At 45.9% G+C, this 23,636-nt stretch overlaps 1 protein-coding gene across 1 annotated transcript in view; it reads left to right on the top strand.

The window, feature by feature from the left end:
* The window catches only part of LOC133121311 (serine/threonine-protein kinase/endoribonuclease IRE1-like), a 29,081-nt gene extending 14,478 nt beyond the window's left edge, over positions 1-14,603 (top strand). Inside the window, exons 8-24 of the mRNA XM_061230513.1 lie at positions 157-261; positions 1,084-1,342; positions 1,986-2,064; positions 2,457-2,622; positions 3,123-3,238; positions 3,514-3,702; positions 4,438-4,699; positions 5,358-5,451; positions 5,605-5,794; positions 7,552-7,651; positions 8,612-8,811; positions 10,322-10,469; positions 11,400-11,527; positions 12,021-12,144; positions 12,322-12,389; positions 13,575-13,910; positions 14,460-14,603. Coding sequence (XP_061086497.1) covers positions 157-261; positions 1,084-1,342; positions 1,986-2,064; positions 2,457-2,622; positions 3,123-3,238; positions 3,514-3,702; positions 4,438-4,699; positions 5,358-5,451; positions 5,605-5,794; positions 7,552-7,651; positions 8,612-8,811; positions 10,322-10,469; positions 11,400-11,527; positions 12,021-12,144; positions 12,322-12,389; positions 13,575-13,910; positions 14,460-14,603 — 2,708 coding nt within the window. The remainder of the gene's footprint in view (positions 1-156; positions 262-1,083; positions 1,343-1,985; positions 2,065-2,456; positions 2,623-3,122; positions 3,239-3,513; positions 3,703-4,437; positions 4,700-5,357; positions 5,452-5,604; positions 5,795-7,551; positions 7,652-8,611; positions 8,812-10,321; positions 10,470-11,399; positions 11,528-12,020; positions 12,145-12,321; positions 12,390-13,574; positions 13,911-14,459) is intronic.
* The last annotated feature ends 9,033 nt before the right edge of the window (positions 14,604-23,636 follow it).

Here is a 23,636-nt window from a genome sequence, read left to right as displayed (position 1 = left end):
GGAACCGGTATTAAATAAAAATAAATCACAAGAAAGTGCTGTGAATTCACCTTTTGAAACCGGTTAAATATGCGGGGCTTTGGCTGACGGGTTGAGGGTCTGAGGACCTGCGGGAATGACGAGGTTGTTGTTGTTGTTGTTGTTGTTGTTGTTCAGAGTACACCATCACCATGTACGACATCAAGAACAGGGAGCTGCGCTGGAACGCCACCTACTCAGACTACGCCTCCACCCTGCCCGATGACGACGACAGCAAATACAGTACGTCACGCGCCTCACCAATATTCACTGCGCCCGTTTCACTGCGCCCGTTCGCAGGCCGACGGACCGCTCGGGTCCCGCTCGCTGGCGTAGCCGGTCTGGTCCCTTCCCTAAATATTCTGGGTTTGGGGACCGTTCTTTCAACATTCTCTTACAAGGCCCGGGCACCTTTCCCAGGGTTCGCCCCGGTGTGTCCGGTTACTTCGTTTTCCCCCAGAACTGCATTAAGCTCCAGCATTAAGTGGTACAGGCTGAGACACCGTTTCCACAATGCGTTACTCTACTGTTACCTTCTCAAAACAGTCACTCTTTGTGCCATTCCTGACTACACAGAATTATTTCTAGATCCTCATGGACCTGGCTTGTAACTCACTCACTCACCCTGAGCAGGCTGAAGCTTGTCCACAAGGGGGAGCTCTTGGCACTCTTGGTGCTTCATATGAGTGGCACTTTTGTTCTTTGTACCATTTCATATGAATGTATATATTTGGTTGGCTCTAGTCTAGCCTTGCTTATGTACCATACATGGTATCTTTTGTTGGTTCTAATATTTTTTTACTTTTTAAAATTCGTAAAATCCAGACCGAGGCCAACAGACAAAATTAATCAAAAACATCACAGAAACCACAAAACGAGCAATACATCCAGCAGTAAACAGAAATGCATCGACATACCTCATACCTGAGACTTCATCGCTTAGATTAGAAGAAATTAAATTTTATGATTCAAAAACATTATTTTAAGAGAAGTAAGCGTTAACGGTCGTCGGTTCACATCTTAAAGAACCACGCGCGGTTGTCTCCCTGCCTGTCTGTCCCGCAGAGATGGCCCACTTTGTGTCCAACGGGGACGGGCTGGTGGTGACGGTGGACACGGAGTCGGGGGACGTGCAGTGGATGCAGAACTACGACTCGCCCGTGGTGGCCATGTACATCTGGCAGAGGGACGGCCTGCGCAAGGTCCCGCACACCAACATCGCCGTGGAGACGCTGCGTTACCTCACCTTCATGTCCGGGGAGGTGGGCCGCATCACCCAGTGGAAGTACCCCTTCCCCAAGGAGAAGCCCAAGAACAAGCTGATGTAAGGAACGCGCTGTCCTCCGTCCGTTTCGCCTTCAAAAACGCTGTTTGGGCTTCTCGCGAAGCTTCTTCTCGAAGCTGTTTAACGGTGTGTTCTCTCTAGGGGTTGTCCTCGAGTTCTTTGAGACTGTTTCGCGTAGGCAGGTGCTAATATTAATGCTAAGGCGGGAGCCATTTTGAATGTCTGCACTGAATGGCAATCTTCATTTGTGCAGATTAATTGCATGTATGCCATTTTCAGCTACATTTTGTAGCAGTGGTTACAACAGTGGTCTCCAACCCTGGTCCTGGAGAGCTACAGGTTCTGCTGGTTTTTGTTTTCACCATAAAATCAGCAACCTGTTGAGACCCAGGTTAACCAGGGGAGGTGAATCATCTGCTTGAATTGATTAATTAAGTGCAGAGTTAAAACCAGCAGGCTCTGTAGCTCTCCAGGACCAGGTATGGAGACCATTGATCTTGTCTCATTGTCTCTTAGGGAGGGTCATGGTATAGTAATTTCTTTATACATCTTGTCCTGAATTTATTGGAGGTTTTTAGATATCTCTTTAGGTGTCTTCTGCTTTGATATGATTGTGAATGATACTGCGGCTCACTTCTGCATTTGGCCATAAAACAATGATTGTTCCGTTGTTTTTCCTCAGGTCTACCCTGTATGTGGGAAAGTACTCCACCAGTCTGTATGCCTCACCGTCCCTGGTACACGATGGCGTCACGGTTGTGGTGAGAGATGTTTAAAATTGCCCGTCTTCTCGGATTTGTGTGTTAGAATGAATCATGCTCAGTCATGCTAATTCTGGCTTCAAGCACAACTCTAGTATCAAACCCTGAATGCTGTGTCTGCGTGCATGTGTGCTCTCGTGTGTGTGTGTGTGTGTTTATGTGTGGGCGTGTGGGTGTGTGGGTGTGGCCTGCTTGTTTCATAAAGATTTTAGCATCTTTGAAGGTATTAGTTCCTGATTCCTCGACTTACTGAGCCCATGATTAAAGCTCTTATAGGGGATAAACCAGTATGTGTAATGTCCCTGTCTGAGTCACACGCACCAGCCTCTCTACGGTCCAGAAGAAAGCAGGCAGGTTGTTTCAGGTTTTCGGTCTGACGTTGTGATCTGCAGCCCCGGGGCAGCGCCTTCCCCCTGCTGGAGGGCCCCAGCAGCCGAGAGTTCACCGGGGGGGAGGACGAGGAGTGTGTCATCACCCCCAGCACTGACGTCAAGTTCTCCCGTGCCCTGAAGGAGCGCAACCGCATCAACTTCATGAGGAACTACCTGCTCCTCATCGGTACCTACAAGTGCTCACCACGCTTTTCTTCTGCTTTTCTTCTTCGCCCTGTTCCCCTTGAGCCGTGCTAACCAACTGCTCCTGGAGATCTACTGTCCCGTAGGTCTTCGCTCCAACCCTAAGAAAGCACACAACATTCAACAGTTAGAGCAGGGCTGCCCATACTTGTTTCTGGAGTTCTACCATCCTGTAAGTCTTCACTCCAACCCTAAGAAAGCGCACAACATTCAACAGCTAGAGAGCTTGCTGAGCTGCTAATTAGTAGATTCCAGTATGCCAATTATGGGATGGAAATGAACACATGCAGGAAGGTAGATCTTCAGGAACAGGGTTGGTTACCGCTACCCTTGACGAAAGGCAGTGGACTGCTGCAGTCTTCTGTTAGACCGTCGTTTTCTGACGGGGTGTTGCATGCAGGAACTGTAAAACAGGGTTGGTAGTGTTGTAGCGATTTCCATGACGATGGTCACATGCTCTCCTTCATTTGTTCCCCCCTGCAGGGCACCATGAGACGCCCCCGAACGCCCACAACAAATTCCTGGAGCGGTTTCCAGAGCGCATACCCCGTCAGCAGGGCAACGTCATCCCCCCCAGCGCAGAGAAGACCCTCGAAGAGGTGAGCAGCGTGTTTGTATGTCCCATTCCAGCGATCAAAATGTGCAGCTTTGGCTGCGTCTTGCCTTCTATGTTTTTTCATGATAAAATTGAACTTCTGACATTGGGTTGGACTGTGAATCATTGTTACATTTCCTGCAATGGCAGGAATGTGTCCTCCCATTCCTCATCATTGTCAAGAAATCAAGAAATACAAACTGGTGAACATCTGTGTCCGTGTATCTGTATCTGTCCGTGCACACACACACACACACACACACACACTCTTGTGTACAGCAGAAGCTGAATGACAGTGATATGGAGGACAAGCCCGCACGGCCGCCGGTCACATCTGTGCAAGAGACGCCTGCCCGGCCGGTGCGCGTGGAGGACCCCGTGGACTCCATGCTGAAGGACATGGCCACCATCATCTTCTGCACCTTCCTCTTGGCTGGATGGGTGGCTTTTGTCATCACGTATCCCAAGGTGAGCACCTCCTCTGTTTCTACTGCTGGGGCGGCTTGTAGCGTAGTGGTTACAGTAAATGACTGGGACACGTAAGGTCGGTGGTTCTAATCCCGGTGTAGCCACAATAAGATCCCCACAGCCATTGGGCCATTGAGCAAAGCCCTTAACCCTGCATTGCTCCAGGGGAGGATTGTCTCCTGCTTAGTCTAATCAACTGAATGCCAATAATGTAATGTAATGTAATGTAATGTACTACTGTGGTTCACACCGAGCGAAGTATCAGGCTTGCTGCTGCAGTGCAAAGATCGTCCACCAGGTGGCAGAATTGTACACGGCCCACTTCAGAAAGAGCTCTATAGACTCAGAACGGCTGCTTTTCCTGTCTCCCTTTACCTGGGAGTCGGGTGTGAAGACAGTCTGGCCAATCAGCAGTGCTAATTGTTTAGTCAATTATCCGGGAGAAAAGAAAACCAGGGCTGGATTTGGATGATCCCCGCCCTATACTGCTCTGAGCCTTGTCCACCATGTTGGGATGGAATGACTAAACCCTTCATTTGAATGACTGTGTTGTGCTTGTGTAAAATGGCTGTGTGTGGTTGTGTAAAATGGCTGTGTGTGCTTGTGTAAAATGGCTGTGTGTGGTTGTGTAAAATGGCTGTGTGTGCTTGTGTAAAATGGCTGTGTGCTTGTGTAAAATGGCTGTGTGTGCTTGTGTAAAATGGCTGTGTGTGGTGTGTGGTGCGCCCCCTGCAGAGCGTGCACAAGCAGCAGCAGCTCCAGCACCAGCAGTTCCAGAGGCAGATGGAGGAAAAGCTGGACCTGCTCCAGAGGCAGCAGCTGGTGTTCCAGCCTCCCTCCGACCTCCCGCTGGACCCGGCCGACTTCCTGGACGTGGTGCGGGCGCGAGCCGAGAGCTCCAACAACAGCAGCCCCAGCCTCACCCCCCGGGCCTCCAACCACTCCGACCTGTCCGTGCACGAGCTGGGGCCCTCCGGCCCCGAGCAGGACGACGCAGGTATCCTGCCCTGAACTCCCTTTTCATTATTTGTTCACTTACTTAGCTGGACTACACAGGGGCCAATTCCCCTGGTGCAATGTGTCAAGCACCTTAGCCACTAGGCTACAGGCTGCACCTTTTGCATGGGCGAGAGAGATTCCTCCTTTTTTTTTTTTACCCGCCCTCCTTGTGTATTTTTGTGAGCGTTCTGGCACAAAATGGCTGCCATGCTTCACCGAGGTGGGTGCTACACATTGGTTGGGGTTTAAGGCAAGTTCCCCCTCATCACTGTAAAGTGCTTTTTGAGTATGCGAGGAGAGCTATATAGAAGCGTCTCTGTCTGTTTGTCAGTTGGTCTGGTGACATGGGGGATTGATATAAGAGTTGAGAGAGTCAGCCACACTATGGCATGCACCACTCTATCTCTCCACTAGATGGACTTTTGTCCCAGAGTTTGTGATTTTTGTTACTGTTATTTGTACAGATTTTTATGAAACCTCTTAAGACGTAGCATTTACAAATATTCTTTGCCTGCCACATTCGCAGTGAAAAGTATATCAGAAATGACCGTTCTGCTGCAAGCACAGGGCGTTTCTTACCAAATTCATTTGAAAGCAGGTCATTTGTTGTGAATAAATGCGTCACTCGTGTCTGATCCCGCTTTCTCTGTGTTCAGGAGATGAGGAGTCCAGTATTGTCCGAGTCGGAAACATCTCCTTCAGTCCGAAAAACGTGCTGGGACATGGTGCTGAGGGAACCATTGTGTACAGGTACGTTTCCACACTGTGGAGCGAACCAAGAAAAACGTCAGAGTGGAGTAATTCCCATTTACCTCTGCAACGTGGTGTGATGACCTGCTCTGAGCCAGTGAGCTCTCTCGGATTAGATTTCGGCCAATCACCCGTCTTCCCTCTGTGACGCAGGGGTCAGTTTGACAGCCGCCCCGTGGCGGTGAAGAGGATCCTCCCGGAATGCTTCAGCTTCGCCGACCGCGAGGTTCAGCTGCTGCGCGAGTCGGACGAGCACCCCAACGTCATCCGCTACTTCTGCACCGAGCGCGACCGGCAGTTCCAGTACATCGCCATCGAGCTGTGCGCCGCCACGCTGCGGGAGGTGAGGCTCGCCGTGTCTGTGAGACCCCCCCCGTGTCTGTGAGACCCCCCGCCGTGTACGCCGTGTCTGTGAGACCCCCCGCCGTGTCTGTGAGACCCCCCACCGTGTACGGTGTGTCTGTGAGACCCCCCACCGTGTACGCCGTGTCTGTGAGACCCCCCACCGTGTACAGTGTGTCTGTGAGACCCCCCGCCGTGTCTGTGAGACCCCCCACCGTGTACGGCGTGTCTGTGAGACCCCCCGCCGTGTCTGTGAGACCCCCCGCCGTGTACGGTGTGTCTGTGAGACCCCCCACCGTGTACGGTGTGTCTGTGAGACCCCCCGCCGTGTCTGTGAGACCCCCCGCCGTGTCTGTGAGACCCCCCGCCGTGTCTGTGAGACCCCCCGCCGTGTACGCCGTGTCTGTGAGACCCCCCGCACGGCCAACCCTGGACCCGTCCTGCCCTGGACCCGTCTGTACCCGTCCTGCTCTGTACCCCTCTGTACCAGTCCTGCTCTGGACCTGTCTGTACCCGTCCTGCTCTGTACCAGTCCTGCTCTGGACCGGTCTGTACCCGTCCTGCTCTGTACGAGTCCTGCTCTGGACCTGTCTGTACCCGTCCTGCTCTGTACCCCGCTGTACCAGTCCTGCTCTGTACCCATCCTGCTCTGTACCCGTCCTGCTCTGTACCCGTCCTGCTCTGTACCAGACCTGCTCTGGACCTGTCTGTACCCGTCCTGCTCTGTACCCGTCCTGCTCTGTACCCGTCCTGCTCTGTACCCGTCCTGCTCTGTACCCGTCCTGCTCTGTACACGTCCTGCTCTGTACACGTCCTGCTCTGTACCCGTCCTGCTCTGTACCCGTCCTGCTCTGTACCCGTCCTGCTCTGTACCCGTCCTGCTCTGTACCAGTCCTGCTCTGTACCAGTCCTGCTCTGTACCCGTCCTGCTCTGTACCAGTCCTGCTCTGTACCCGTCCTGCTCTGGACCCGTCCTGCTCTGTACCCGTCCTGCTCTGTACCAGTCCTGCTCTGTACCAGTCCTGCTCTGTACCAGTCCTGCTCTGTACCAGTCCTGCTCTGTACCAGTCCTGCTCTGTACCCGTCCTGCTCTGTACCAGTCCTGCTCTGTACCAGTCCTGCTCTGTACCAGTCCTGCTCTGTACCAGTCCTGCTCTGTACCCGTCCTGCTCTGGTCACAGATTGAAGCGATTCTGTATTTACAGTGGAGTCGGGGTGTAAATCTCCCCACCTCACTGTGATTAGATTCGATTGCGATTCTTTAGAAATATTTTGAATTCGGTGCATCATGGAATCTCTCATTTCACCGTGATTCGATTAGTTTGTTGATATTCAATCCATTTCATTACAAAATTATTTTACAAATATGCTGAATACGCAAGTGTGACTCATGAAATTGATGTACTTAGTATTAATGGAATATACCGCGTAAGTTTCTTATTGAAATGATAATTTTAAGCAATTATAATCACTTGTAACATTCAAAATAAATGCAGTTGAATTGTCACCGTAAGATGCATCACAATGCCTTTTTACACCCTACAGTGGATTATGCCACATACATTTGTACAGTTTGATTTTTCCCTTTTAGTTTTCTGTGTGATTGACATGTTTGTCTTCGACCACAAAGCACACAGACGCGCACACTGCGTACTCTCCTGCGTCGCGGGACTGCGGTTCCTCGTGACGGGGCTTGGCTGACGCCAGCGGCTGTGATTGACAGGCGAGGTGACTGTGCGCTCTGTGTTTCTCTGGCAGTACGTGGAGCAGCCGGGCTTCCAGCGTCACGGCCTGGGACCGGTGGAGCTGCTGCAGCAGACCATGTCTGGGCTGGCACACCTGCACTCGCTGAGCATCGGTGAGCAACGGGGGCACCGCTGCCGGGAGGGGACTGCAGCAACCAGCGCGTCACAACACGCCGTTACGTAGAAACCCAATGTTTGTATGGAATGGTTGTTGGGAGGCACACAATGGATATTGACAATGGGTATTGTAGTGTATAAGTAAACTGTCGCCCTCTTCTGGTCCGAAGTCCAACCTCCACTCTGCCTCTCACTTCCAGTAAAACAGTCCCCAAAGATACATTTTACCATCCATCAATCAGATTTATACCAGTGCCAATGATCCCAAACTCTGTTTGTAGTTCTACAAGTTTTGTAACATTTTCCAACTGCCTTTCATTACATTACATTAATGGCATTTGGCAGACGCTCTTATCCAGGGCAACGTTCAGTTGATTATACTAAGTAGGAGACAATCCTCCCCTGGAGCAATGCAGGGTTAAGGGCCTTGCTCAAGGGCCCAACGGCTGTGCGGATCTTATTGTGGCTACACCAGGGGGTCGAACCACCGACCTTGCGGGTCATGTACCTTAACCACTACGCTACAGGCCTTTCAAGTTCACAATACTCGCATGTACCCCAAGCACATAGTAATTATGTATTTATTTATCTTGCATAACATGGTTCAATGTTAGGTGTTAATGTGCGATAGAAAAATGGCCAGGTAATGAATGACGATTAATTGAGTGCAGTTCATTAGATTTTATCCAAAGCGACGTACAAAATGGTGCATATCAGGGTCCTAGAACAAACAACCGAACGCGCCAGATAAGGTACAATTCACATATGATTGGTTGCAAGGCCGAGTACACAAGGTAGATAGGTAGATAAGCCTGATTAGTTTGTAACTACCATGACAAGGCATCTACAATTTCAGGAACTACAGTAGTGAGACAAATACAAATTCCTAGGTTAAGGTCGGAAATAGCGCACGGTTCCTCTTTCTGGTGGTGAAGTGTTGTGTGTGGCCCCTGCAGTGCACCGGGATCTGAAGCCACACAACATCCTGGTGTCCATGCCCAGCGCACACGGCCGCGTGCGGGCCATGATCTCAGACTTCGGCCTGTGTAAGAAGCTGGCCGTGGGCCGGCACAGCTTCAGCAGGAGGTCGGGCGTGCCGGGCACTGAGGGCTGGATCGCTCCCGAGGTCCTGAGCGAAGACTGCAAGGACAACCCGGTGAGTGTGTTCACAGCGCGTTACTCATGCCACATACACACACACACGCGACACACACACCACACACACCCAACACACGCAACACACACACGCAACACACACACACACACACACACACACCCCACCCACACGCACCCCACACACATAACACACACACACACACACACACACACACACACACACAAACCCACACACAGAACACACACACACACAAACCCACACACAGAACACACACACACACACACACACACACGCCACACACACACGCCATACACACAGACACTAGGGCCACACCCTAGTGAGTATGTTTACAGCACATAACACACACACCCTGACTGGAGACATAAAAAATAGTAAGGATTGGTATCTGTTTCCTTAGAAATGCATTTACAGTCGGCTATTAATAAGAGAATTGGGCGGTGGTCCAACAATGGCCTACCAACAATAATCTGACAAACAAGCTGCAAATGAGCAGTGTTAGGCTGAAAACGCTCTGAATCTGTGATTGGCCAGGTGAGCCCATGAGTAGAAATGTCAGTGAACCACTGCTGCGGCTGCCATTGTGCGGTTGCCTGTTTCACCGGTCGGTCCTTCCCCGCACTATGCCTTCAGCAAGTATCGCTTCACAAAATTGACGTATTTTCAACTGACAAACGTGTTTCTCAACACTTTGCACCTCTGTTTTGTTACGTCAGAGGGAACACAGCCAATTCCAATGGAATTCCAAAATCTTTTTTTTTTTTTTTTTTTTTTTTTGTTTCACATAATTGTTTTGGGTTTGACTCATGTACATAACACTGAGGTAATAGAGGAAGAAATCAGAAAGATCTGTGTCATTCATCTTTGAGAAATGATGAAGTCTCTCAAATGTCTGACTGAGACTGTAACGAGATTAACAAAACTATATATGTCCGTTCTGGCCTGCCAATCCCGGTGGAAAAATATTTTTCTCTCTACCTTTGACAAAGGATAGAGATTTCCCTCGCATTGATAGTTCCTGTTTACAGTTGGGAGGAAGTTGTACACACCTAAAGTGTGCAGTGCAGTCACACTCTGCCAGACCAGGCGTCTCTTGCGAAACGTGCAAAACCTGTTTCGAGTCATAACACATGGGACTGTGAGCTCGGTGAAATGGGGTTAGTAGCACAATCTGTGTGAGGTTATTAAACAAATTATATCCATGAATGTGGCTTTATTCAATAACATTTCAATTAGTTAATTATGATTTTTCCCTTGATACAGATATCTGTGTTGTTATCAGCTGACCAATAGGTTACAAGGAAATATCATGATGTTGTTTTCCTTCAAGAACCCATTAGTCCCATGTCCGAAAAAATTCTGCATTCTGGGAATTCCTCAAAATCTTGTTTATTCTGACAACGCAGTTCACCTAGGATAGGATGTCTTCTGGTTTGCCAGACTGTGTTCTTCAGCTCATGTTTGTGAGCTCAGCAGAGCAGGGTCCGTGAGATACTGTGCATTGACCTGAACGGCCGCTGTGCTTGTGCAGACCTGTACAGTGGACATCTTCTCCGCGGGCTGTGTGTTTTACTACGTGGTCTCACACGGCTGCCACCCCTATGGCAAGGCCCTGCAGCGGCAAGCCAACATCCTCCTGGGAGCCTGCAGCCTGGAGCGGCTTCAGACAGACCGACACGGTCAGACCCTCTCTTTATCACACTTCCCAGCGTTCTGACTGTGACACCCTGGATGGGAATGTGGTGCATGCTGGGCCATAAACCATACACACAGCTATGGAATGTTCTTGGTTTTTGTTGTTATTGTTGTTTTTTTGTAATAATAATCATTGTATTAGGTTTTCAGGTCTGGTTTTTTTTTTTTTTTCTTGAATCATTCCGGATGTGGTAACAAATGCCAAACTTCTGAGACCATGTGAAATGCTTTAAAAAAAAGAAAAGAAAAAAAAAAGACTTCATTGGGTGTTGATAAAACCGCCAATCTGATCATGTGATGTGTTTTTGTGGGGCGACATTAGCTCAGGCAGTAAGAGCAGTCGTCTGGCAGTTGGAGGGTTGCCGGTTCGATCCCCCGCCCAGGCTGTGTCGAAGTGTCCCTGAGCAAGACACCTAACCCCCAAATGCTCCTGATAAGCTGGTCGGTGCCTTGCATGGCAGCCAATCGCTGTTGGTGTGTGAGTGTGTGTATGAATGGGTGAATGAGAAGCATCAATTGTACAGCGCTTTGGATAAAGGCACTATATATAAATGCCAACCATTTTTGGCAAGGCCTCAGGGCTGATTGGCTGCCTTATCAACACCCATTAGATATTTGAGGTGATGTTTTGTCCCGGAGGTATTTTAATGTGGCCACTGAATTGGTTTACTACTGCATCAGGTATGACCAAAGAAAAAAACCAATACGCCAATTGTTATTGGCTTAAAAAACATTAGATAACTTTCCATACGGTTTATCACCCAGCCATTTGAGAATGTATAGTAAAAGCGAGCATATTTAGTCGGCTAAACTGCAGTTCTGAGTTCTTTCCATTTGACTTGGTTGGGATTACGGAGTGAGAAGTGGCGTCTTGGTGGTGACTAACGCTGGTCCGTTGGCTCTGGTCTGTGCAGAAGGCATCGTGGCCACTGATCTCATACTGCAGATGCTGAGCATGGAGCCCCAGAAGAGACCATCTGCTGAGAGCGTGCTCAAACATCCCTTCTTCTGGAGCCTGGAGAAGCAACTGCAGTTCTTCCAGGTCTCTGTCTCTCTCTCTCTCTCTCTCTCTCTCTCTCTCTCTCTCTCTCTCTCTCTCTCCATCTCTTATCTCTCTCCCAGTCTCTCTCTGTCTGTCTCTCTCTCTGTCTCTATCTCTGTCTCTCTCTCTCTGTCTGTCTGTCTCTTTCTCTGTCTATCTCCATCTTATCTCTCTCTCTCTCTGGTGGATACACAGTGCTGCATGTACACTCACTGAGCATCTCTGAACACAGAATGCATCAAATCTCTTAAGTAGATTGGCTACAACAGCTGAAGTCTAAAAAATAAGTCTAATAGATGCCTAATAAAGTTCTCAGTGAGTGTATGTCTCATTTGTGTGTTGTGCGCAGTGAGTGTATGTCTCATTTGTGTGTTGTGCTCAGTGAGTGTATGTCTCATTTGTGTGTTGTGCTCAGTGAGTGTATGCCTCATTTGTGTGTTGTGCTCAGTGAGTGTATGTCTGACTCATTTGTGTTTTTGTGTGCTTCCTGCAGGACGTGAGTGACAGGATAGAGAAGGAGCCGCTGGACGGACCAATCATCCGGCAGCTAGAGCGAGGGGGGCGGGCAGTGGTGCAGGGTGACTGGAGGGAGCACATCACTGTCCCCTTACAGACCGGTAAGCGCTGCTGTCGTTAATGCGTACTATGCTGTCCTAACACCACAGACTACTGCAAAACAGTTTTTAGGTAAAATTCTTCAATGTGATTGTGGTGATTCTGCATTTTTGATAGACGTGTAATTTGAAGTATTTTCTGTTTGTTAATGACTTTCAATGATGTTTTGTTCCCGGTAGATCTGCGCAAGTTTCGTTCATATAAAGGCGGATCAGTCCGGGATCTGCTCCGAGCCATGAGGAATAAGGCAGGTTTCATGAGATGACTGTAGTGTGTAGTGAGACTGTAGTGCGACTGTAGTGTGTGGTGAGACTGTAGTGTGTAGTGTGACTGTAGTGTGTAGTGTGACTGTAGTGTGTGGTGAGACTGTAGTGTGTAGTGTGACTGTAGTGTGTAGTGTGACTGTAGTGTGACTAGTGTGTAGTGTGACTGTAGTGTGACTGCAGTGTGACTGTAGTGTGACTGCAGTGTGACTGCAGTGCGACTGCAGTGCGACTGTAGTGTGACTGTAGTGTGTAGTGTGACTGTAGTGTGTAGTGTGACTGTAGTGTGGCTGTAGTGTGTAGTGTGACTGTAGTGTGTAGTGTGACTGTAGTGTGTAGTGTGACAGTAGTGTGGCTGTAGTGTGTAGTGTGACTGTAGTGTGTAGTGTGACTGTAGTGCGACTGTAGTATGACTGTAGTGCGACTAGTGTGTAGTGTGACTGTACTGCGAGTGTAGTGTGTAGTGAGACTGTAGTGTGACTGTAGTGTGTAGTGTGACTGTAGTGTGTAGTGAGACTGTAGTGTGACTGTAGTGTGTAGTGTGACTGTAGTGCGACTGTAGTGTGTAGTGAGACTGTAGTGAGACTAGTGTGACTGTAGTGTGTAGTGAGACTGTAGTGTGTAGTGTGACTGTACTGTGTCGTATGACTGTAGTGCGACTGTAGTGTGTAGTGTGACTGCACTGCGAGTGTAGTGTGTTGTGAGACTGTAGTGTGACTGTAGTGTGTAGTGAGACTGTAGTGTGGCTGTAGTGTGTAGTGTGGCTGTAGTGTGTAGTGTGACTGTAGTGTGTAGTGTGGCTGTAGTGTGTAGTGAGACTGTAGTGTGTAGTGTGACTGCACTGCGAGTGTAGTGTGTAGTGAGACTGTAGTGTGGCTGTAGTGTGTAGTGTGACTGTAGTGTGTAGTGTGACTGTAGTGTGTAGTGAGACTGTAGTGTGTAGTGTGGCTGTAGTGTGTAGTGAGACTGTAGTGTGACTGTAGTGTGGCTGTAGTGTGTAGTGGACTGTGTTATAAGAGATGTGGAATGGGCTGTGAGTTGCATACTTCTTCCCCATTGGGGTTTACACGCGACCTCCATGCATGTGCTTGGTTCTGCTCTTTGAGAAGACGGTGTTGAGCGGTGCACTGATACACCTTCCCCATCCTCCATCTTGTTTCTCCCAACAGAAGCACCACTACCGGGAGCTGCCCGCAGACGTGCAGGAGACGCTGGGCTCCATCCCCGATGAGTTTGTGTCCTACTTCACCTCCCGCTTCCCCCACCTGCTGCAGCACACCTACAGGGCCATGCATACCTGCGCACACGAGCGCCTCTTCCTGCCTTACTACCACTGCAGAGGGACCCCGACAGAAGCCATGCCAGCCCCCACACTCACCCAGCCTGCCCCCACACTAACCCAGCCTGCCCTCACACTAACCCAGCCTGCCCCCACACAAACCCAACCTGCCCCCACACTAACCCAACCTGTCCCAACACAATCCCAGCCTTCATCTACAGAAACCGTTCCTGCCCCCACACAAACCCAGCCTGTCCCAACACAATCCCAGCCTTCATCCACAGAAACCGTGCCTGCCCCCACACAAACCCAGCCTGTCCCAACACAATCCCAGCATCCCCCCACACAAACCATGCCTGCCACCACACAAACCCAACCTGTCCCAACAGAAATCCAGCCTGCCCCAACAGAAACCGTGCCTCCCCCCACACAAACCCAGCCTGCCCCAACAGAAACCAAGCCTCTCCCCTTACAAAACCCGCCTCCTCCAGTTCAAAACCCGCCTCTCCTTGCACAAGCCCCGCCTCCCCACAGACCAGCCCAGACTGCTCTAACAGAAACCCTGCCTCCCCTTGCACAAGCCCCACCTCTCTCTGTACAAACTCTGCCTCCCCCCAACCCAGCCCTGCCTCCCCCCAGCCCAGCCCTGCCTCCCCCCAGCCCAGCCCAGCGCTGGCCCGTCCAGGAGGCCCGGAGAACGGACTCCGTGTGAGAGACAGGCGGGTGATGGGGTCGGTCCGTGGCCGCGGCTTTTCGCATTTTCTTGCCTTAAGAGGTGAACGCATTCCAGGGCTGGCCGCCTTCCCCCGCGCCGGTGGGTGAAGAGCCTGCAGCGCTCGGACCTCGCCTCCGGGGGGCGCCTCCCCTTCCCAAGTGCCTTCGCTGCGTCACTGTGGAGCCGGGAAACGGCACTGCCTAGAAGAGCTCGCGAGCCCTGTGCTTTCAACGAGTATCACATGGGTCCAGGCGTACCTTTCATTTCGTCTATATTTTTGGCAAACTCCCTGTAAACCCCACCGCCCCGCCCCCCAAAACTGTTGATGGGGCGGGGCGTCATACACTTTGCTTCAGCAAACTTGTGTGAAGCTGGGGACTACAGCTGTTGTGTGCGATTCTCAGTGTTTCTTAGCGAGTGTTATGGGTGTGTCGCATTGATTCTGATAAAGGATGATGCGCTGTGGCCAAAGTTCCTTATCCTCTCAACACTACCCCTGCGTTCACCTGTGGGACTCCAGTGGTAGTGCTTACCGTCCGCGTGGCCAATACCTTTAACCTGCCTGGAATCTGAGGCATTTTATGGTACAGGGAGTGTTGTGAGGTTTAAATTCCAAAGGTGACCAATTTATTATTGGGTAACTCTTTTGTTTATTGTTTGATTTTTTGTTTCGTTTTTTAGATTTTGGGCAGATTTAAAAATCGCCCTCCCGTGTGGTTTTATGTGGTACATATGATATGGCTTCAGGAGATCACCTTGTAAAAGTTTATCAGTTTATTTGTGAAAACTGATGGCTGGCTTTCAGTGCTAATAGTGTTTAAACGGACATATCTACTGTGCTTTGAGGCAAGTACATAGTGCACAGAATCATGAAGCGTCAGATCTTTGCCTCCGTAGGTAAATAGTAGGTTAAAACTATTTTTAAAGGGATTTACAACATTTAAAAAGTATATAATGATCATCGTAGCTATGAGCTGTGCTTGTAGCAGACGGATAACCTCACTGTGAAATATATGTGCAGGGGTACTCTGCTTAAATAAGAGTATGGAAACACAAGAGTAAATGCTGATTTATACATTTGCTTGATTCTGCCCCCATAAAACTCCTGTCTGATGAGGTTTTAAAGCATTTTGCCAAACTTGTATTATCACTTGGCTGCTTTTGTCCTTTCCAACATTTTTTTCTTAAATCTGTATATTAATTGCCTTGTTTTATGTCAAAACTGTAATGTACAGTATCTCTGGGGCCAGGGTGTGCAATGTGTGTGTCTCATTCCCAGTCTACAGGTCACCGTGAAGATGAAGGTGTAAATGTATTGTGTCATTTTTCACACCCAGAATTCCCACTGCCATCCAGAAGGGTAATACTTGAACATGATACTTCAGGAAGAATTTTACTCCTTTTTGGTGTCTGCTATGAGTAGCAGTTTTCCACAAAATGATTTTATTCAATGAAATACAAAGAAAAAACAGGCATTAACAAATCACGGTATAGCATCCAATATATATTTTGTATTAAAGAGGAAGAGATTTTCACTTTCAAGTTTTTTTTTTGCAAATGATTTTGTAATGGATTTCAATTTTTGGATTTGCTTTTCAAATGCTATTAGAATGTGTCCAATGTTTTTAGTGGTGTTAAGTTATATATTTTTTTCTCCAATATTGGCTTGTAGTTTTGTTAATTTTTTACGCTCCCCAAAACATTACATGCAAACTGCTGAGATCCAAATAAATAAGCATACTGTTTATTTAATTCAATGTGTTTTCAAACGTCTTCTAATTATAATTTGGGGAATGGGGGTATTTGTTGTGCTTGTAAAATTGTACCACCATTAAGGCACAATTTGCGTTTTTGGAATCGGAAGAAAACCACCGCACATGGGACAGGCTATTAGGCCCGAGACGATAAACAGCCCTGTGAATGCCACAGTACAACATGTTCAGCCTCACACTGTGAATTCCAGGCATTTACCCACCCACGGTAATGCAGTGTGTCTGCTTGAAACCACTGAAGAAGAAAGGATGCCTTCCTTAGAGATCGTGGGTGTGATCAGTGTGACGATTCCACTGGTGTCTTTGAGGATGAAAAAGTTGATTAGCAGTTTTCCGGGGGAGCTAAAGTAAGCTGGATGAATTTTTGGCTTGCAGAAAAAAAAAAAATTATTGGTGAGTTTGTCCGAAGGGACACTCATTAGGATGTTTTAAGTTCTGAATGACCCTCCCAGATGAAGTAAGGACCAAATACCTTCCAACAGCTCCAATATATACCACCACCCAGGAAGTGCTGGGAGCACTGTAGCGCAGCCGGTCCTTTGCGAGTTGTAAAAGGATCACTCCCAGTGACCTTTGTTGCAGAGCATGCTTTAAAATGAGAATAAAATACCCACAGAAATGTCTTCAGTACTCCTGAGACAGCCTGAGATATGAATTGGAAGTTGCAATGAAAGCCAAGAGAATTAGTCCGAGAACATCATTTTGTTGCAGACAGTCACATGACCCTGAACAAAATGTGCGAGGAGTCCCCTCTACGGAACTCTGCTGTGACTCACAAATTATCCCCAGATTAAAAAATACAGTTTGCACAGAAAATTATTGAATTTAATGAACAGCATCCACTAGGTACCTCTTGACATATGTTGTTGATTAGTGAGGAGTTTGATAGGCAGTATGTTACCAAAATTTGTGACTAGTTTGCAGGAAGGCATTGATCATTCTTCTGTTTCCACTCGCCTCATTCTGTATGTGGCTTTACTCAACACACGTTTAAAACTCCCATCTCTCTCAATCTCATTGTGAGGTTCTCTTGCCACTGCCCGGTGGCATCTGCTGAGCTGAGAATAGGTGGGTCCATTTGAACCAACCGGTTTTCATGCATTTCACTGGATTAACAAGCGTGCCGATGGTAGGACTAAGTAGCACATAGCTTCTTTGTATCCTGTTAGGCGGATTAAATCATAAATTCAAGTTATCTGTTAAAAATACATCTTAATCAATGTAACCTACACTTATCAAAAAAGATACACCACTCTTATCTACCCTATCTAACCACCAAAAACAAAACCTGCGCTTCACATTGTTCATGATCTACACATTGTAGATCTTTTCTAGTCTGTTCCCCCAGTCTGTGTGAGGAGAAACAAGTCTACATGTATCTGCAAATAATATCGATAAAATGCACAATTTCATAATGAAATAAATAAATGTATAAGGTCTGAGCTACTAAAGGAGAGCTGGCTATATGTGATGGTACTTGGTATTTTGTGAATTAATCGTATTGATACTCAAGGAAGAATCAGGGGAAATGTACTCTCCGCCTCTGCTTCGTGATTTAAACAGATTTTCTAAATTGTATTAATCATTTAGCCTAATCTCTGTAACAGAATGTGAAGATGTGTGTTCGTTGACACGCTTGTTAATCAGTGAAAATGAATGAAAACGGGTTGAGATGAACGATTCGTTTAAAGGAAAGGTTTGTGCCCCACAAATGTTTAGCTCACCAGACACCACTGATCCTGATCATGCATGCCAAAAAAACACAGGTAACTCAGAGTAAATAGGATGGCAGATTCAGTTGGAGTCATCATGAAGTGAACAAGCCTCAACAAACATCTTTTCATACACTTGAGCAAGAAGACAAACCGGTTCTATATGCATCATTCATCCATTAGTCACTGAAGAGGTTTTTATGGAGTGATGTGCAGCTGAGCACTGTAGCCATAGGCCTCCTCCATGAAGACGTGCTTTTTCAGAACCGTTTCGGAATAGACGATTACCACAAATTTCGTAGACGATAGCTTGTGTGCTAGCTAATGAGCCTCAAAGTGTTTTATCTAAAGTTTGATCTCAAGAGGTGACTTTAGTCACTTTAGCCGAGTAAACACATTTTTAAACCACACTTGCGGTCAGGTACTCTTCACCGTAAAATTTATACAAGGATCTTGCGTGTCAAATGTGCTGCAACCAAAACGAAGATAGCAATTTAACTTGCATGCACATCTGCCTAAATGTAAACAGGTCAGGACTTCTCACGGTAAAAATAAATTTTATGACATCGTGTCATGTACTAGTCATATATCATAACCACTATGCTACCGGCCGGATTTAGATTTGTATGTATATTTGTTTGCATGTATATAGACTGGTATTGCACTAGACATTTTATTTGTTTTATTTTTTTTTAATTTATTGATATATTTCTTATTTTATTTGCTGTTTCTCGCACAGTGAATCGAGCACATTGGATCTCTGTGTATGTAACAAATAAACAACCTTGAACCTTGAGCATTCTATCTTTCTCTGCCTAAAGAATAATTATGCTTGAATCCCACCTCTAAATCCACACTAAAGAAAACAAAACCTACCGCAGCTCCGTGATTTTAGGGCGTATCTCTCAGGAAATCGAAACTTATGGAGTAATAAAGCTATTCAGCTTGACTTTTTGCTGCGACCAAAATGAAGATAGCAATTTAACTTGCATGCACATCTGCCTAAATGTAAAGTGGATAGGCTACAGCAGTCGAAGTCTAAAAAATTAGTCTAATAAATACCTAATAAAGTGCTCATTGAGTGTATATCTCTGACTATTTTTTTAATTTCTCATAATGGCTTCCTTGACTTCATGTTCATGTTGACAAACGGCAATAATAGACTCCATTGGCAATCAAAAGCCTAGAATCAGGATGACATTCTGAAAGCTCTTACACCTGTACTAAGGAAGTGATTGAATACACCTGGCTAATCAGAAACAGCTGACCAAGCCAACTGTCCAAAATGTTTGGTTCTCTAAAATGAGGGACTGTAATTCCAACAGGATCACCCAATATGGATGTAAATACCCTCAAATTAAAGGTGACAGTCTGGATTTTAAAGTCATTTTAATTTATTTATTTCAAATCCAATGTGCTGGAGTACAAGAGCTAAAAGAACAGGAATTGTATCAAATTTTCCAGTGTACAAACTTTGCATTTTATTATTAAACATAATTACATTGCATTTTGTGTCTGATGTTTTCTATTAGAAGTGTGCTAATGTGTGTGCTAATGAAGCCATTTTGGACAGTGGCCATGTTTTACCAGAGTTATGTGTAGTTTTGTTCGTTTATGGAGCTTTTGAATTGGTTGCTGATAACTAGGTTTATTATCATGAATAAACATCAAACAATGCAAGGAGTGGCAGAGGTAGTGTTCCACCAAGGAGTGGCAGAGGAGGAAATTCTTCTAAAATTATATTAGAACGTTTCCCTTGAAGGTAACATGTAAAATATGTGCTGTTCTCTGTTAACGAAAATCAATTAAATGTGTTCTGTACAAACCTTGGGTTATTATTCATGGTTGCATGTCTACTATGTTTTTGCCTATTTCAGCAGTGACAGTTAAGCCTCCATGACCAAATCAGATTATACTGGTTCAGCTGGTTTAGTGGTGGTGTCATGGTCATCTTGTTGTATCACACATTTTCTCATACTTTTCAGCACACACACACGCACACGCACACACGCACACGCACACGCACACACGCACACGCACACACGCACACGCACACACGCACACACGCACACAGTCCTGATGACAAATCTCACGCTTAATTCCTTTCTCTTTTCTATCCACCAGTTTATTTACCTGAAATCTATTGCTGTGTTTGATTTGTAGAGTGAGGGCCTTGCTCAAAGGCCCAACGGCTGTGCAGATTTTATTGTGGCTACACCGGGATTAGAACCACCGACCTCGCATGTCCAAGTCATTTACCTTAACCACTATGCTACAGGCCGCCCAATATAGTCTATCCACTATGATAACTCACTTTGCATTCAGAATTTGGACCCTTACCCTTGCCATATGCAAAATGTATTCAGTGAGATGCAATTTATTCTTAGCACACCACTTAGGTTTTCGTTTACACTGTAAATTATAAAGGGGGCGGTCATGCCATGACTGCAGGTATATGTTAATACAAAATGTTCCAGCCAACAGCCCAATTCCTTGCTTTACATTTTATTTATTTTATTTTATTTTTTCACGGTAAAAATTTTTTTTATGACATCGTGTCATGTACCAGTCATATACCATAACCACTACGCTACCGGCCGGATTTAGATTTCTATGTATATTTGTTTGCATGTATATAGACTGGTATTGCACTAGACATTTTATTTGTTTTATTTTATTTTAATTTATTGATATATTTCATTTACTGTTTCTCGCACAGTAAATCGAACAGCACATTGGATCTCTGTGTATGTGACAAATAAACAACCTTCAACATTCTATCTATCTTTGCCTAAAGAATAATTTTGCTTGAATCCCACCTCCAAATCCACACTGAAGAAAACACAACCTACCGCAGCTCCGTGACTTTAGGGCGTATCTCTCAAGAAATCAAAACTTATAGAGTAATAAAGCTATTCAGCTTGACTTTTTGCTGCGACCAAATTGAAGACAGCAATTTAACTTGCATGCACATCTGCCTAAATGTAAACAGGTCGGGACTTCTCACGGTAAAAAGACGTTTTATGACATCGTGTCATGTACCAGTCATATACCATAACCACTACGCTACCGGCCGGATTTAGATTTGTATGTATATTTGATTGCATGTATATAGACTGGTATTGCACTAGACATTTTATTTGTTTTTTTTTATTTATTTTTATTTACTGTTTCTCGCACAGTGAATCGAACAGCACATTGGATCTCTGTGTATGTGACAAATAAACAACCTTGAACCTTGAACGTTCTATCTATCTTTGCCTAAAGAATAATTATGCTTGAATCCCACCTCCAAATCCACACTAAATAAAACAAAACCTACCGCAGCTCCGTGACTTCAGGGCGTATCTCTCAGGAAATCGAAACTTATGGAGTATATAAATGAAGCTATTCAGCTTGACTTTTTGGAAATCAAGAATCGGAGGGCTGAGTTTCTATAGATTTATGATTTTAGACTGCTGCATACGAAGTTGTCTTGAATGCAGTCGCGACACTTGAAGAAATGTCCTCGGGTTCGTGCTCTTTTTTTATGCTTCAGATTATTTATGTTATTGTATAAGAGAGATTTATATGTATAATGAAACATACAACTGTGATTATTATGATATTCTCGAATAGCTACTGTTATTCTTAATTGATTTTGAATCATTTTTTATTATTAGGCAATGATGAAAATTCGTAACTCTACATGCTTGAGATAAAGTGTCTTGTTTATCCTGGTGAATTAGATTTTCACTGAACATGGTTACTTCTGTTTATAGGTTAATAACATCACCTAAATCCTGCTACTTATGGCGCGTAAACTCGCCTATACCATATACATATAGCGTAAGAAAAATCTACATATAGGCTACTCCAGACCGACGCTTTCCAGCACAAGGTGAGTAAAATCTCAGTTTAGGTGGTTCTGGCATAGGCAATATCATGCATACAATCATGCTGTGATTTCTTCCCTTTTAAATATTTTTAAAGTATTTTATTCCACCCATCGGAAGCTGTTATCGCACAGTGAACAGCACATTGGATCTCTGTGTATGTGACAAATAAACAACCTTGAACATTCGATCTATCTTTGCCTAAAGAATAATTGTGCTTGAATCCCACCTCCAAATCCACATTAAAGAAAACACAACCTACCGCAGCTCAGTGACTTCAGGACGTATCTCTCAGGAAATCGAAACTTATGGAGTAATAAAGCAACTCAGCTTGACTTTTTGGCGAATCAGAATCGGAGGGCTGAGTTTCTATAAATTTATGATTTTAGACTGCTGCATACGAAGTTGTCTTGAATGCAGTCGCGACACTTGAAGAAATCTCCTAGGGTTCGTGTTCTTTTTTTGTGCTTCAGATGATTTCTGTTATTGTATAAGAGAGATTTATATGTATAATGAAACATACAACTGTGATTATTATGATATTCTCGAATAGCTACTGTTATTCTTCATTGATTTTTAATCATTTTTTATTATTAGGCAATGATGTAAATACGTAACTCTACATGCTTGAGATAAAGTGTCTTGTTTGTCCTGGTGAATTAGATTTTCAGTGAACATGGTTACTTCTGTTTATAGGTTCATAACATCGGCTAAATCCTGCTACTTATGGCGCGTAAACTCGCCTATACTATATCCATATAGCGTAAGAAAAATCAACATATAGGCTAATCCAGACCGACGCTTTCCAGCACAAGGTGAGTAAAATCTCAGTTTAGGTGGTTCTGGCATAGGCAATATGCGTATATCCTACAATTATGCTGTGATTTCTACCCTTTTAAATATTATTAAGTATTTGATTCCACAGGCGGCACGGATGGCGCAGTGGGTAGCACTGCCGCCTCACAGCAAGGAGGTCCTGGGTTCGAATCCCCGTCGGCCGGGGCCTCTCTGTGCGGAGTTTGCATGTTCTCTCCGTGTTTGCGTGGGTTTCCTCCGGGTACTCCGGTTTCCTCCTCCCACAGTCCAAAGACATGCACGTTAGGCTGATTGGAGAGTCTAAATTGCCCATCGGTATGAGTGTATGAGTGTATGAGTGTATGAGTGTATGAGTGTGTGAGTGAATGGTGTGTGTGCCCTGCGATGGACTGGCGACCTGTCCAGGGTGTATTCCTGCCTTTCGCCCAATGTATGCTGGGATAGGCTCCAGCCCCCCTGTGACCCTATTCAGGATAAGCGGGTTCAGATAATGGATGGATTAAACGTTACAAACGGTGTGGTCTCCCCATTATGTGTGTCCACTTGTGCCGGGTGGTCATGACACATGGCAATCTCAAAGCTGCTACCATATCACAACAAAAACCACAATGCAATGCTCTTAAAGCCACTAAACACATTTTTCAGCATTCTGAAATGGAAAATTAAGGAAGTAAATGTAGCCTATAAATGAGAGTTATATTTAACATTGCTTCTGGTTTCATGGGAGAGCAGTTATATAATATATGGCTGATATAATGTTATAAATTTATATTATTAATAAAAAAGTGGAGGGTCCAGTTCCACTTTTGCGGTGATGGGCATGGGTCAACCCCTATAGTTTCTGCCACACATACTCCCGTTTGCTACATCAGGGTCCGGCTAAACCAGGCTTGCCTGGTTCTGTTTTCTCTACAGATTGATGGAGCTGAGTAAGTGAAACTGTTCTGTCTGCCTACAAATGAAAACAGCAATACTCTCCTCATAATGAGTAAGTGTGAAAACTCATTAAATGAAAAATACTTTTTATGCAGTTCTTATTGCACAAACAAGCTACTTGTTACA

The sequence above is a fragment of the Conger conger genome, chromosome 2, assembly GCF_963514075.1.
Source record: "Conger conger chromosome 2, fConCon1.1, whole genome shotgun sequence".
Taxonomy (NCBI): Eukaryota; Metazoa; Chordata; class Actinopteri; order Anguilliformes; family Congridae; genus Conger; species Conger conger.
The sequence above is the reverse complement of the archived record's forward strand: the minus strand, read 5'-3'. Positions and strand labels throughout refer to the sequence as shown.